The sequence below is a fragment of the Onychomys torridus genome, chromosome 14 (assembly GCF_903995425.1).
Source record: "Onychomys torridus chromosome 14, mOncTor1.1, whole genome shotgun sequence".
Lineage (NCBI taxonomy): Eukaryota > Metazoa > Chordata > Mammalia > Rodentia > Cricetidae > Onychomys > Onychomys torridus.
In genome coordinates this window covers 78,247,019-78,261,759 of record NC_050456.1, presented here as the reverse complement: position 1 = coordinate 78,261,759, position 14,741 = coordinate 78,247,019, and the positions used below count along the sequence as shown (strand labels likewise).

At 45.2% G+C, this 14,741-nt stretch overlaps 1 protein-coding gene across 5 annotated transcripts in view; it reads right to left on the bottom strand.

Moving 5' to 3' along the window:
* Positions 1-14,741, bottom strand: part of Tecpr2 (tectonin beta-propeller repeat containing 2) — a 104,135-nt gene that overhangs the window by 21,545 nt on the left and 67,849 nt on the right. For all 5 annotated transcript variants that reach the window (XM_036205462.1, XM_036205461.1, XM_036205463.1 and 2 more), the window contains 4 exons: positions 11,584-11,824; positions 9,523-9,612; positions 7,716-7,949; positions 2,209-2,357 (listed from right to left, as the gene is read on the bottom strand). In XM_036205462.1, coding sequence (XP_036061355.1) covers positions 2,209-2,357; positions 7,716-7,949; positions 9,523-9,612; positions 11,584-11,824 — 714 coding nt within the window. The remainder of the gene's footprint in view (positions 1-2,208; positions 2,358-7,715; positions 7,950-9,522; positions 9,613-11,583; positions 11,825-14,741) is intronic.

Sequence of the window (14,741 nt, the reverse complement as noted above, 5' to 3'; positions counted from 1 at the left end):
AACAGATTCTGTTCTCGGGATGATGAAAATGTTCTAGGATTGGGCAGTGGTGATGCACAACTTAGTGAAGTACTGAAATCATTGTTCACTATCCTATACAGTAAACCATAAAATAGTAAGTTTTATGGTACATGGATTTTAACTTCTCTTTTCCTTTATTTTTTATTGAGACAAGCTTTATGTAGACCTGGCTGTCCTGGAACTATGTAGACCAGGCTAGCCTGGCAATTACAGAGAACCACCTGCCTCTACTTCCTGAGTGCTGGGATTAAAAGTGTACACTAACATACCTAGCATTTCTTTTTCCTTTTTGGTTCTTTGATACAAAGCCCCATTTAGCCAGGCTGGCCTTGAACTCACTATGTAGTAGCTGAGGATGACCTTCAACTCCTTTACGTCTACTTCTTCAAGTGCTAGGATTAGTATACCTGGCCTTTTGACTTTTGAGACTGGATCTTATTCAAGTTGTCCCCAGTGGCCCTCTCACTCTGTGGCCAAGGCAATTCTTGAATTTGAGATCCTCCTGCCTCAGTCTCCCAAGTAGCTAGGGTTACCAGCCTGTACTATCAGGCCTGGCTGAATAATAACTTTAGATAGTATAAAGTCATTAGTAAGAGAAAGAAAAAGGAATGTGTGGACAATGAGGTGGAAAGGAGTCCAGCTGGATGCAGGCTGGGATGTCAAGAGCAATGAAGCTGCCTGCCTGCACTCAGGTGACAAGAAGTGCAGCAGTGAGTGTCCCTCTCTTCATCAGGACTGCGCCAAGCAACCTGACAGAGCTGCAGTCAGTACGCTGCTGCACATGGAGGAAGTGCAGAACTCATGGCATCCTGTTGAACCTGATGGCTGCAGGACCCCCAGGATGTAGGCAACCATGACTACTCTAGAATCTTTCCTGCCTCCATAAGGACGTCTGCCTTGCCCCTGGTCCTTCTATGAGGAAATTTCATATCTTTTCCAACAAAGTCACAAAGCAGGGATGAGCAGGAATCTGAGGAAATAATTCCAGAGATGTCATGACCCTCACATAAAGAGTTTTTTTCAAAGACAGGGTTTCTCTGTGTATCCCTGGTAGTCCTAGAACTCACTCTGTAGACCATGCTGGACTGAAACTCACAGACATCCACCTGCCTCTGCCTCCCAAGTGCTAGGATTAAAGGTGTGTACCACCACCACCTGGCCTATGTTTGTTGGTTTAATTATGTGTGTTTATGTGAATAAGGTGTTTTGTTTGCATGTATGTCTGTGTACCCTATGTGTGCCTGCTGTCCAAGGAGGTCAGAAAAGGCCATTGGCTCCCCTTAAACATGAGTTAAGGATGGTTAATAAGTCACCATGTGGGTGCTGGGAATTGAGCCCTGTCCTCTAACAGAGCAGCCAGTGCTCTTAACCTCTGAGCCATCTCTCCTCATATAGTTTAAGAGAAATACTTAGTATATGGACCAAGCCTATTTAGATCTTTGGGAGCAACAAACAGAAATCCATGTCAGAACACAGTATAAAATGAAATTCCACAGGAGCCAGGAAGTAGATTTTGGGATACGGCAGAGATGGAATTGAATCTCCACATATGTGCACAGGTATAGGCATAGCATAGGCAAATGCTCCACTAACCCGGGAAACAAAAGATCTTAAGGCTAGCAAAAGGCATTCATAGAACACTAATAATAGGACATGGCTGCAGCTTAGTATAGAGTACCTGCTTGGCATCTGTGAGGCCCTAGGTTCAGTCTTCAGTATTGCCAGGGAAAACAACAAAACCACTGAGAACAGATATCTCCATGGCAACACTGTATGCAAATTTTACTTTCTTCCTTTGTATTTTTGAATAGTGTTCAGTTTTTTAAAAAAAGATAATTTTCATTTGTGACAAGTCAATTTTTCTTTTTTTTGGTTTTTTTGAGACAGGGTTTCTCTGTGTCGTTTTTGGTGCCTGTTCTGGACCCGGCTCTGTAGACCAGGCTGGCCTCAAACTCACGGAGATCCGCCTGGCTCTGCCTCCCAAGGGCTGGGATTAAAGGCGTGCGCCACCACCGCCCAGCAAATATTTTTATTTTAAAAGGAGAAAACTTGTGCTGGCTCAGTGGATCTCAAACAACCTGTTTGGCTCCAGAGTACTGACAGGGCACCTCTCCATGTGCCCTTAGGAGGCACCCAACAGCTTCCCTCTTACTACGAAGCAAGTTCTGTCCAGCCAGCTTTGCTTACCTGGACAGGGGGCTCAATCATGATCCAGGCTGGAAGCATCAGGCTGGGATTCAGAGGCTGGGTTCCAACACGGAAGTAAATTCCACCCTTGGAGTCACAGGCCCAGATATGCTGATTTCCACATGCTAAGCTGGTCAGTCTTACATTTCCTGCAGAGAAACAACATACACTACAATTATTTTGTCAAAAGACTGATCTTTCACCAGGAGGTGGTGACGCACACCTTTAATCCCAGCGCTCAAGAGGCAGAGTCAAGTGGATCTCTGTGAGTTTGAGGCCAGCCTGGTCTACAGAGCAAGATCCAGGACAGGCACCAAAACTACACAGAGAAACCCTGTCCCAGAAAAAAAAAAAAAAAAAATTTGATCTTTCAGCTGGTGTATAAACTATTTCAGAGGAAGACGAGAGGCCATATCTGCAGCTGCATGCTGGTGCGTGTCATCTGGTTGTCCTTCCAAATTGGGTATGGCGTCTCAGAGTGTCTTGTGTAAGCTGTTGGCTAAGGAGCCATGATGCCATCAAGCACAGTACCCTGAGTCATCAAGCCCTGGGATAAATATCTCTATGTGAGTTCCCCCATTAACTTCATCTAGCATGTGACCATTGCTAGTAAATTCTGGATGTGTGGAAAGGGGACTCATAGTTACTAGACTTAAGAATAAATTTCCTAAAGAATCTTCACTTTATTTATTTATTTTGGATTTTTGAGACAGGGTTTCTCTGTGTAGCCTTGGCTATCCTGGCACTCGCTTTGTAGACCAGGCTGGCCTTGAACTCACAGAGACCCACCTGCCTCTGTCTCCTGGGTGCTGGGATTATAGGCGTGCGCCACCATACCTGGCTGTTCACTTTTATTTCTGCACTTTCTCTTTGCTAATGAAACTAGCTGCTAGCCATAAGAGGGGATGAAATGGAAGGAGTTAAAAAGAAAAGAAATTGAGCTGGAAGGGAGTGGCTTAGCAGCAGAGCATTCGACAATGCACCTCAAGAAAAACATAAATTATATTTGATAATAGTCTAGCGATTAAAGAGCAGCTGTCAAGTTGCTTCATATCTACTATAAGATGGGTTCTCAGCCAGGTCTCTCACAGCCTCATTTCCAACCATACAGCAACAATAGATATATGGTTCACACTGGAGGAATTAGGAAATTGGTCCTGATTAAAGGACAGGAGGTGGCTGACCCAGGAAGCAAAGAGGGACAGCAGGTTTGAACCCAGGCCAGCTACCTCTGACCTCCAACTCTATAAACAACAAATGTACAGATAGATGTTCAGGTTCAAGTCCAGATTTGACAAATTATTCTACCAGAACAACCCATACCTCATCAAAATATAGAACATTCTGTCTCCCTAAGAATTTTCTGGCCAGGCGTTGGTGGCGGGAGCACTCGGGAGGCAGACGCAGGCGCATCTCTGTGAGTTCAAGGCCAGCCTGTGATGCAGAGTGAGTTCCAGGAAAGGCGAAAAGCTACACAGAGAAACCCTGTCTTGAAAACAAACAAACAAACAAACAAACAAAAAAAGGCAGGCGGTGGTGGCGCACGCCTTTAATCGAAGCACTTGGGAGGCAGAGGCAGGTGGATCTCTGTGAGTTCGAGGCCAGCCTGGTCTCCAAAGCGAGTTCCAGGAAAGGCGCAAAGCTACACAGAGAAACCCTGTCTAGAAAAACCAAAAAAAAAAAAAAAAAACAAATTAATTAATAAATTAATTTCTGAGGCTCTTCCCTGCTCATGGCCTCTGCTTGAGGCCAGGTTCTCATGTATCCCAACCTGCTCTCAAATTTGCTATGTAGGCAAGGATGACTCCTGAACTGACTGCTATCACCAGAGCTTAGTTCAGTCTTCTAGGGTTCACACAGACAGAACCAAAGTCCATGTGCTACACTAGGAAGCAGCCTCAGGCAGCAGTTGCTAAGTATCATTGCACTGCACACAAATGCCACAGTTCGTTCTTTCTTCCTTTTTTTTTTTTGGTTTTTTCAAGACGGGTTTCTCTGTGTAGCTTTGCTAGCTTTGCACCTTTCCTGGAACTCAACTCTGTAACCCAGGCTGGCCTCGAACTCACAGAGATCCACCTGGCTCTGCCTCCTGAGTGCTGGGATTAAAGGCATGCGCCACCATTGCCCAGCCTGCTTATTGTTTTCTAAGTTATAAAATACTTCTCTACATAAATTATTGCATGATATAATCTTATTTGTTACCTAAAGGCACAATTGACACTGAATCTGTTTTCATTGCATTCTGTGAACAGATGAATTAAACTACAAATTGTATTAGTTTGCTAAATGGTCTAGTGCCTGACATGTATATTTATGAATAATAGGAAATGAAATGTTATGAGCATCTTAAATGTTTGCTAAATGATGACCATTTTCTTCCCCAAATCAGGATTATAATAAATCACTGTAAAATTCCATATTCCATCTCTTTAACTAGGTTCAATAGACAGCCGTTTAAAAGTCTCTTAATTTAATCCTTTTACTGGCTGTTGTGGCTGTTTAGACATCATTGTAGTCTGAGCTGACCTTGAACTGGCAATCCTAGTGCCTCAGGAATTACAGATGCAGCCACTGTTTTGGCCATCACATAGTTTGTAAGGGTGAAAAGGAGAAGGATGCGATGGTTTTAGGCTAACGATACTCACCTAAGCTCACAATCTGCACTCCCTTTTATGTGTGGGTACACATGTGCCATGGGTCATGTGCAGAAGTCAAAAAACAACCAGCAGGAATAGGTTATCTCTTTCAAACTTGGGGCCTCAGGTGTGGTGTCAAGAACCTTTACCTTCTGAGACACCTTGCCGGCCTTAATTATTTAAAAATATTTCTTGGGGGCGGTGGTGGTGCACACCTTTAATCCCAGCACTCGGGAGGCAGAGCCAGGTGGATCTCTGTGAGTTCGAGGCCAGCCTGGGCTACCAAGTGAGTTCCAGGAAAGGCGCAAAGCTACACAGAGAAACACTGTCTCGAAAATAAAATAAAATAAAAAAAAAAAAGGGGAGGGGGTTGGGGATTTAGCTCAATGGTAGAGCACTCGCCTAGCAAGCGCAAGGCCCTGGGTTCAATCCTCAACTCAAATATATATATATATACATATACACACACACACACACACACACACACACACACACATACATATATATATATATATATATACATATATTTCTTGGGCCTGGAGAGATGGCTCAGTGATTAAAAGCACTGGCTGTTCTTCCAGAGGCTCAATTCCCAGTACCCATAGCCATCTGTAACTCTGGTTCTAGGGGATCCAAAGCCCTCTTCTGGCCTCCTTGGGTACCAGGTATGAATGTGGTACACAGACATACATACAGGCAAAACATCCATACACATAAAATAAAAATAATAAACTTTTTTTGTTTGTTTGTTTTTTCAAGACAGAGTTTCTCTGTGTAGTTTTGGTGCCTGTCCTGGATCTCACTCTGTAGACCAGGCTGGCCTCAAACTCACAGAGATCCGCCTGGTTCTGCCTCCCAAGTGCTGGGATTTAAAGGTGTGCGCTAACACCATCTGACATAAACTTTATAAAGAAATAAAATCCTAATCTCTCTCTGACTCTGTTTTGAGACACGGTTTCACTGTGTAGCCTTGGCTTGCCTAGAATTCTCTATGTGTGCTGGTATTAATGGCACGGGCCACTATGCCTGGCTTAAATGATCTCTTGACCCACCTGCTTTCCCTACTGGATACACAGGCCATACCTGGAGAGCATGTAAACAGGACAGTCTAGTGCCTCTAGCTGCAGTTCAGTGTCCTGAATGGCACAAGTGAAGGCTTCTGGACCCCTTCCCACTAAGCCCTGTAATCCCCTTGCCCCAACACCAAATCTACCAGCTAGACTGAAGCCATCATTTCAGATGCTAAGAAAATGGTGCCAAGAGTCTATTAGTTTGATATATTTATACTTTATATATGCTGATTATATATATATCAGTCATATAACACAACAACAGGATGAGAGACATCTCACATTTAGACAGGAGATTTGCTGGGGTCATTTGGGATGTGGTGACAACTGGTGGGATGACCACATAGAGGGGCTAATCTGGGGAAAATGGCTCCATTTCCAGCTGCATGAACATAGACTTCCCTAGCCCTCAAGGTTTGGTAGTGAAAAGAATACACACTAAAGCCTGTCTTTTCTCAGAGATACCAGCAGCCTCTCTCCATGGTCTGGTGGAGACTGCTGGAGAAAGGCTCAGGGCCAGTGAGTCTCTGGGCAGATGAAAGAACTCCTAGACCAGGCAACAGGCTCAGTTGGCACCCATGCACAGGTCACAACTAGCTGCAGTCTTGTCTGGCTGCCAAATGCCCTTGGAAAGCTAGATGAACAGTAGATATGGAAGACAGGGTATGAAGCCCAAGGCATAAATAATCTCAATTCCTGTGGAAGTTCCTAGCTGTGCCACACAGCAAGTTTTCACAGCAGATTGAATTATTTCAGGGCCTTATCTCTTCTAGCACTTTGCAGAAACCCCATTGCTAAGAGGCACTGGCCTGGCCCAGGCCCATTAGGGCAAAGCATACTTTATAGGGGTGGTGGAATGCCTAGGTCAATGTAGGAGGCAGTCTTTCCTTTTCTCTTCCCTCATCCCCTTTCTCATGTAGTTGAGTTATTATACATTAAACACTTATTCACGTTCACAAAATACTGGTTGCCAGTGTATAACAGTGTCTAGTTCAAGCTCACTCTGGCCCTGGGAACTGCCTGGTACAGTCTCTGCCTCCAGTATCAGACAAACCACACTTGAGTTGCTGAGTCAACTGGGAATATAATATTGTGAGCTCATTTTGTCATCTCTTAGACTATGACATATTTCCACATAGGCTAGGCCTACTATAACTCTTGGACAGTTTACAGAGAAATGGCTACTAACAGCACAGTACATCTTTAACTGGCTGAAAGAGAACCCACACCACACAACTGTGTGCAGCAGGCCATGATGGGCACTCTTCTAGATGCCAAGACATAGATCAGTGTGCACTGATCCACTCACAGGACACAAGCGCCATTTCAGATTTAAAGATCAGAGAGAGAACAGGGCAGCTGTCCTAGTGCCAAAATCTTTTTTTTTTTTTTTTTTCTCCTTTTGGTTTTTCGAGTCAGGGTTTCTCTGTGTAGCTTTGGTGCCTTTCCTAGATCTTGCTCTGTAGCCCAGGCTGGCCTCGAACTCACAAAGATCTGCCTGCCTCTGCCTCCCGAGTGCTGGGATTATGGGCGTGCACCGCCGCCGCCGCCGCCGCCGCCGCCGCCACCTGGCCCTAGTGCCACAATCTTAGGCAGATCTTAGTGGCACCTTCTGGACATCTCACAGCTCCTGTGGTTCTGAGCAGTGCAAACTGCAAGGAGTGAGAGAGAATCTCTCTCCAAATTTAAGAGGCTCATTTAACCTGGATAAGTGGCCATTGAGCTAGAAATCCAGCAACTGACAATCGTCCCGAAGAACCTACTTACAATGCTGAGGGAAGCACTCACACACTGGCCATACCTAGCTGGGAAAGGTCCAGTTTCGTCCAGTGCATGCCTGTGGGGCAGCTCTGAGAAAGCGTCCTGATGAACACCTGCCCGAGGTTGTCCAAGGCCCACAGTGCATCCTGGCAGGCAGCATAGGTCTTCATCTCGGTGTCGGGGGGCAACTGCACTGTGGAGGGGCGGCACTGCACACTCTGGGCACTGATGCTGCACAGGTCCTTGCTGCTCTGGCACAGCCACAAGGAGCTTCCTACAGAAAAGGTTCACATTTGTTATCAAACACTATTTCACTGAGCCACTGCCCTAAGTGCACAGGCTGGCCACGAACTCACAGAGATCCTCCTGGCTCTGCCTCCTGAGTGCTGGGATTAAAGGCATGCGCCACCACCGCCTGGCGAGTTTTGGTTTTTTTTTTTAAGATTTGTTTCTGGGGTTGGGGATTTAGCTCAGTGGTAGAGTGCTCACCTAGCAAGCGCAAGGCCCTGGGTTCGATCCTCAGCTCCACATACAAAAAAAAATTGTTTCTTTTCATTTTATGTATATGAATGTTTTATCTGCATGTATACATGCACCATGTGTGTACCTGGTACCCATGCCATGGAGGGCAGAAGGTATTACATATATCTCTTGGAACTGGAATTTGAGACAGTTGTGAGCTGCCATGAGGGCGCAGGGATTCAAACCCATGTCCTCTGGAAAAGTAATCAGTGCTCTTAACCATGGAGCCTTCTCTCCAAGACCCCTCCCCCCTTTTTTTAATTTAAGAACTTTGGCTGGTAGTGGCAGTACAGGCCTTTAGTCCCAGCACTCAGGAGGCAGAGGCAGAGGCAGGAGGATCTCCGAGTTCTGAGTTCCAGGCCAGCCTGGTCTACACAGCAAGTTCCAGGATAGCCAGGGCTACACAGTGAGACCCTGTCTTGAAAAGCAACAAACAAACAAACAAAGATCTTGATAAAATAGTCAAAGAGTCAGCCAGAAGTGCCAGGAGCTCCCCAGGGAAGTATGCATGTGCATGCCACAGTATGCTGTCAGTGAAGGCTGCAGGCCACCTCTCCCTCCAGCTAGGGTCAGGTGCTGCTACCAAAAGCAGTGGGGTCAGACTCAGGGAACAACTTACCATCTTATGAGACTCCAGGTGGGACTGTGATCAGTACCGTCCGTGGGTAAGTGTTTACTATACTGAAGCAAGTTATTCAGTGCTAGGGCAACTCCTGGCTTCAATGGACCAAACTGTTTCCTCTTCATCATAGCTATCATGGCATTTTCTCATTTCTCACCTTCCACAAAACCCTTGGAAGAGGCTCTGTCTCCTTCCCAAACAGGCCACCTGCTTGCCTAGGGTCCCCAGCTAACTGGATGGCTCTGCAGCAGGAGCCCCACCTCTTCAGGGATAAGTCACAGGGTAAAGGGGAGCCAGCAGCAAGAAGCATGGGAGAAGGAAGCTACTTGGAGGTGACAGAATTCTCCAGAAGAAATGAAAAAGAAACTTGGGAAGTTATGGCCATGCAAACTGACACTGAGAGCCTTCTGCAGCCAGCTCCTAGGACCGCACTGCATGGTGGCCTCCTTCCAAAGGACACCATCTCAGATCCAGCCTTGCCAGCCTTGCTCCCCTCAGTGGCTCTCCTGAACTCACCTATCCAGCTAAAAACCCTCAGTTTAGCTCACAGGGCTGCTGGCCAGAACACGGTCACACCCCTTGTCTCAAGGTCTATGAGGTCACATCTCCACAGCCACAGGGACACAGTCAGACGATGGTCTGGACTTTTCAGGACTGACTGACTTGTCCACCAGGTTTCTCAGACAGGCTAAGACTGACTCACCGTCTTGGGTAGCGGCAGGAGAAGCCAACACAAAGGCCCATTTTGTAGCTGAAGCTGTTCCTCGGGGAACAATGTTATTCCAGTAAGTTCCTAGAGAGAATAAATATAAAAGTGGGTTAAGGTATGAAAAAACAAAACAAAACTGTAACACTTCAGTTTTGTTCTAGACTATAGCTGGGCCTTCAGAGCTCTTACAATGATTTTTAGTGTCCTTAAACAAAGCGACATGAGCCACTCATTTCTCTAAGCATCGTCAGGAGGAGCCATACCTTGTTCACTGAAGCCACAGGGGACAGGGCTGGAGGAACTCATCAAGGAGAGTCATTCAGAAATGAACACCCACCTCATCCACAGACATGGCCAACATCTTGCATGTTTAACAGTGGCCATAATTTCCCCACCATAAATGGACTATTCTCTCTCAATAGACTCTAGGTTTGGTGGACTTTTAAAAAATATTTACTTATGGGCTGGAGAGATGGCCCAGAGGTTAAGAGCATTGGCTGTTCTTCTAGAGGTCCTGAGTTCAATTCCCAGCAAGCACATGGTGGCTCACAACCATTTATAATGAGATCTGGTGTCCTCTCTTATGGCATGCAGGTATACATGCAGGCATAACACGGTATATATAATAAATAAATAATTCTTTAACATATGATAGTGTGGGGTGTTGCCTAGGCATGTTCATGAAGTCCAGAAGAGGATAGTAGGTGTTCTCACCTATCATTGTCCACATATTACTTTGAAACAGGATCTCTCTCTGCTCCTAGGGATCAAGTTCTCTCTGCCGCTTAGAAGTCAGCAAGCCCTAAAGATTTTCCCGCCTCTGCTCACCTTGTTGCTGGGTTACAGGCATTCTTGGGATGTCTGGCTTGTTGCACGAGTGCTGTGGTTTGAACTCCTGCCCTCATATTCTTAACTGGTAAGCCATCTCTACCCAACAACATACTCCTTAAAAAAAAATCTGTGCAGGTGTGTCCACAAGTGTGTCATGGCATGTGTGTGGAGATCAGAGTTGGTTTTCTCCTTTCACCTTGTTTCGGCCACTGGGCTGTATATGTGACCTCCTGGTCGCCTCTATCCCTGCCTGCCCCCATTCCTCATAGGAGTGCTGACACGAGCCACCACTGTATCTGGCTTTGTCGTTGTTCTTTGTGTTTTTGAGACAGGATTTTCTCTACATAGCTCTGGCTATCCCAGAACTCACTCTGTAGACCAGGCTGGCCTTGAACTCACAGCTCAAGGGCACATGCCATATCTGGCTTTTTACATGAGTTCTAGAGATTGAACACAGGTCTACAGGTTTGTACGGTGTGTGCTTTTACCCACAGAGCCATTTCACTGCCCACCCCGTGTGGATTTTGCAATTCCGAGCACAAAATTGAGCTGCAGCCAGGTGTGATGCCTGCAATCCTGGCACTTGGGAGGTAGAAACAGAAGATTAGGAGTTCAAGGCTAGTTCTGGCAGCTTGGGCTATAGGAGACTGACTCAAACAAAAACGACACAAAAATGAGCTCTATTTGCCTGCACATGTGTCTGGGCACCACTTGAGTGTCTGGTCCCCACACCAGAGGCCACTTGGAGCCCCTGAATCCGAGTTACAGACATCTGTGAGCTGCCACGTAGTGCTGGGAACAGAGCCAGGCAGGGGTCTTCTGCCAGAGCTGCCAGTGCTCTTAACCACTGAGCTGCCTGTCTATCCCTCCATTGCTTTTTATTATAGTACACTAGGTTCCCACAGGAAAGTGATTTCACACTGTCAGACACTAAGTTTGAGGAATGACAGAATGAAAAAGAGAACACAAAGCCTGGAGTGTTTCCATCACAAGCAGTTCTTTCCACTGTATTACCTTAAAATCTTTCACTAAATACTCAGAGGGCTGGGCGTGGTGGTACACACCTTTAATCCCAGGAGGATCTCTGTGAGTTCAAGATCAGCCTGGCTACAGAGCTAGTTCCAGGACAGCCAGGGCTGTTACACAGAGAAAGCCTGCCTCGGAAAAACAAACAAACAAAAAACTAATGAATAAATAAAGTGAAAACAAGAGTAATGGACTCACCTATGAGACTTCCTTTAGCAACATGGAATTCATTCTTGCCTGAGGAGATCCAGACGCCACTGTTGTTAACCCCTAGTAGGCTGGGCTGGCACTGAAGCTGCTGAGACCAAAATGCCATGCGCAGTTTATCTGCTACCTTTTCCACAGGGGCTTGAGCTGCTGTCGCTACTGAGTGTGTGGCATGCATGATGGTCTGGAACAAGCTGCACTGGTCGAACACCACATAGTCCGTGATGCTCACCTGCAGGAAGGATACCAGCTGAGCCTTGCTGTCAGTGCAGGCTCTAAGACCACCTTCCTACAAAGGCAACTTTCGATACCCACATCCAAGTACCCAACAGCAAGGCCACTAAGTGCCCAAGTACCTGCACACACCTCTCTTCACAAAGACTGGAGTTACTATGTAGCTGTCACTAAATCCACAGGCTGGGCTTAAGGGGAAGGAAGAAAGTGTGGTCACCTTATCTTACTTTTTCATTATACATGGGTCTGTTTATGTATTATTTTTGTGATTAAATAGCACCCACCTCACCTAAGAAATCTTTTATTCTAGTCAGAGTGATAAAGAATAATTTCACTTTAAAATTCAGGTGCTTGTGAGTTTGAGGCCAGCCTGGTCTACAGAGCGAGATTCAGGACAGGCACCAAAACTACACAGAGAAACCCTGTCTCGAAAAACCAAAATAAATAAACAAACAAATAAATAAAATTCAGGTGCTTCCAATAGACAATAATGTATAATACTTATCATCATAATATGAGCATTGAAAAATATCAGTTGGGTGATGCAATTACTTAAGCTGTAATTGTGAATATTACCAATTGTATCAGACAATCAGCTTAAGCAAGATGATCCCAAGAAGCTATCTGGCTCTGACGTATGACCCTTGGCAACATTCCTAAAAAGCATCTGTCTCTAGAGACATTTTGGGACAACTATCTCCCTGCAGGAAACTTCTCCCTTGCTGGTAGCCAATTGTGACAGAGCTCTTTTAAAAAATTTTTAAATTACTATTTATATTTTATGTGTCTGAGTGTTTTGCCTGCACGTATGTGTGTATACTAGCATGGTACCCACAGAGAACAGAAGAGGGCACAAGAACCTCTGGACCTGGAGTTACAGATGTTTGTAAACTGCCATGTGGGTGCTGGGAACCAGACCTGGGTCCTCTGCATGAGCAGCCAGTGCTCTTAACCTCTGAACCTTCTCTCCGGCCCTGTGCCAGAGTTGTTTATGAAGCAAGTGGAAACCTGGCTCAGCAGAACTCTATGTAGTATTTTATAATTGCATTCCATTTATTTCTATTTATGTATGTTTTATGTATGTGTGTGGGCATGCAAGCGAGAACATGCATGCTGTAGAAGGACAGCTTTTACAGTCACTTCTCTCCTTCTACCATGTGGGTCCTAGGGACTGAACTAGGTTATCAGGCTTAACGGGCACTTAAATAGGCTGGGCAATCTCAATCTCACCATCTTCTCTCTAGTATTTCTGCCTGTTGGATTTATTTATTACAGACCTTGGCACAAACACCCTATTCCTAGGACACATTCCCAGTTCACACAATGAAATATTAAGTGAAAGTATTACAGGGAGCTTAAATTTATAAAAAACAAAACAAACATGAAAGAAATCACTAGAGGTTAGTATATCACACATAAATGCTGCCCTTCTGTCTGTGAAAAGGGGACAGTTGTGAGCACTGTCTTCACTGAAGCTGGCAGCATACATAGCCCCCACCGCAGAGCCTGTGGCCACATGCAGCATTCTGAGCTCCGTCTAGCCTGGCTTCATGACTCGCTGAGTGCTGAAGAATGAGCTCCACTCAGAGACTCAAAGTGTATTTGCTATGCAAAGCAGGGCCAGTGATACAGCCACACACCAAGTCTGTGATACCCAAGACAGACAGACACGTACATAAGCAGGTCTTCAACTAAAGAGAAAGAAAAGACCTAGCAGCCAAACATCAGAGCCAAGGAAAGCACAGGACAATTCACTCTGCTTCTATGCATCTTGACAGCTCTGTCAGCTAAAGTTCTGTGTGTTATGAAAAAAGACAGAGTTTTCTTTGTGTTACATAAAAACGGATTTCAGGGCAGAGGGGATGCAGCACAATGGTAGAGCATGGCCCGGGTTTAGCCACAGCACCTCAACATGCAAAGCCAACAGAACAAAGGTTCAGTGGATAAAGTGCTGAGCTCGTAAGTGTGAGGACTGGAGTCTGGATCCCCAGCATCCATGTGAAATACTGGCAGGCAGAGTGGCCTGCTTGTAGTCTCAGTGCTTAAAAAGCAGAGTCCAGGTCCCTGGTTAAAGCTGGCTAGCTAGACTAGCCAAGTCTGTGAGTTTCAGGTTCAGCAAGAGGCCCTACCTCAGTAGATAAAGTAGATAGCAGTCAAGTAGGAGCCTCAACATCAACTCTGGTTGCTACAGGCATATACACACACATGCACATATACACCCATGCCCTACATATGCATATACACATTTATGCACATTATACACATATACATGTAAAAATTCTCTCTGGAATTTAGCACATACAGATATGTACATAGGTCTATGTGCTGTATACATGTGCATGTTCATATATGGACTTAAGTATATGGTAGGTATTTTTAAATCATATATAATCTTCTCAAATATTACCTAGAATATCAAATTATAGTCATAGAGGTGAGGCGTCACACTGCACATCTGTCAGAGCAACCTTAGACCCAATGTGGAGGGTAAGGAGCTTAGCCCTGAGTGGTACCAAGAGGGGAAAGTGGATGTTCTTTCCAAATCCACCCAAGGTTGGGCTGGAACCATGGAAAGTTGGCTTGATTCCACCCCTTACTTCTCCCAGTACTCTCTCCTCTCTGGGAGAATGAGGGAAAATGCTCAGTTCTTTGTTGAAATATCATTTACTTAAAGGCCTTTCAAGCAAGTAGAGATAGATCAGTTTTAATTGTGGGTTGGGTTTTCAACCCTATTCTTTAGTCTCTTTTCTTAGCATGTTTGTTCAGAAGTAAACATCATTATTATCCAGGTCTTTCTTTAAATGGATATCACTGGATTTATTTAGTCTATAATGATGAATGCCTAAATAACATTTAAATAAATAAACAAATTCCAGCCTGTATTAGAGCAAAATACACCTTACAAGTTATTTCCT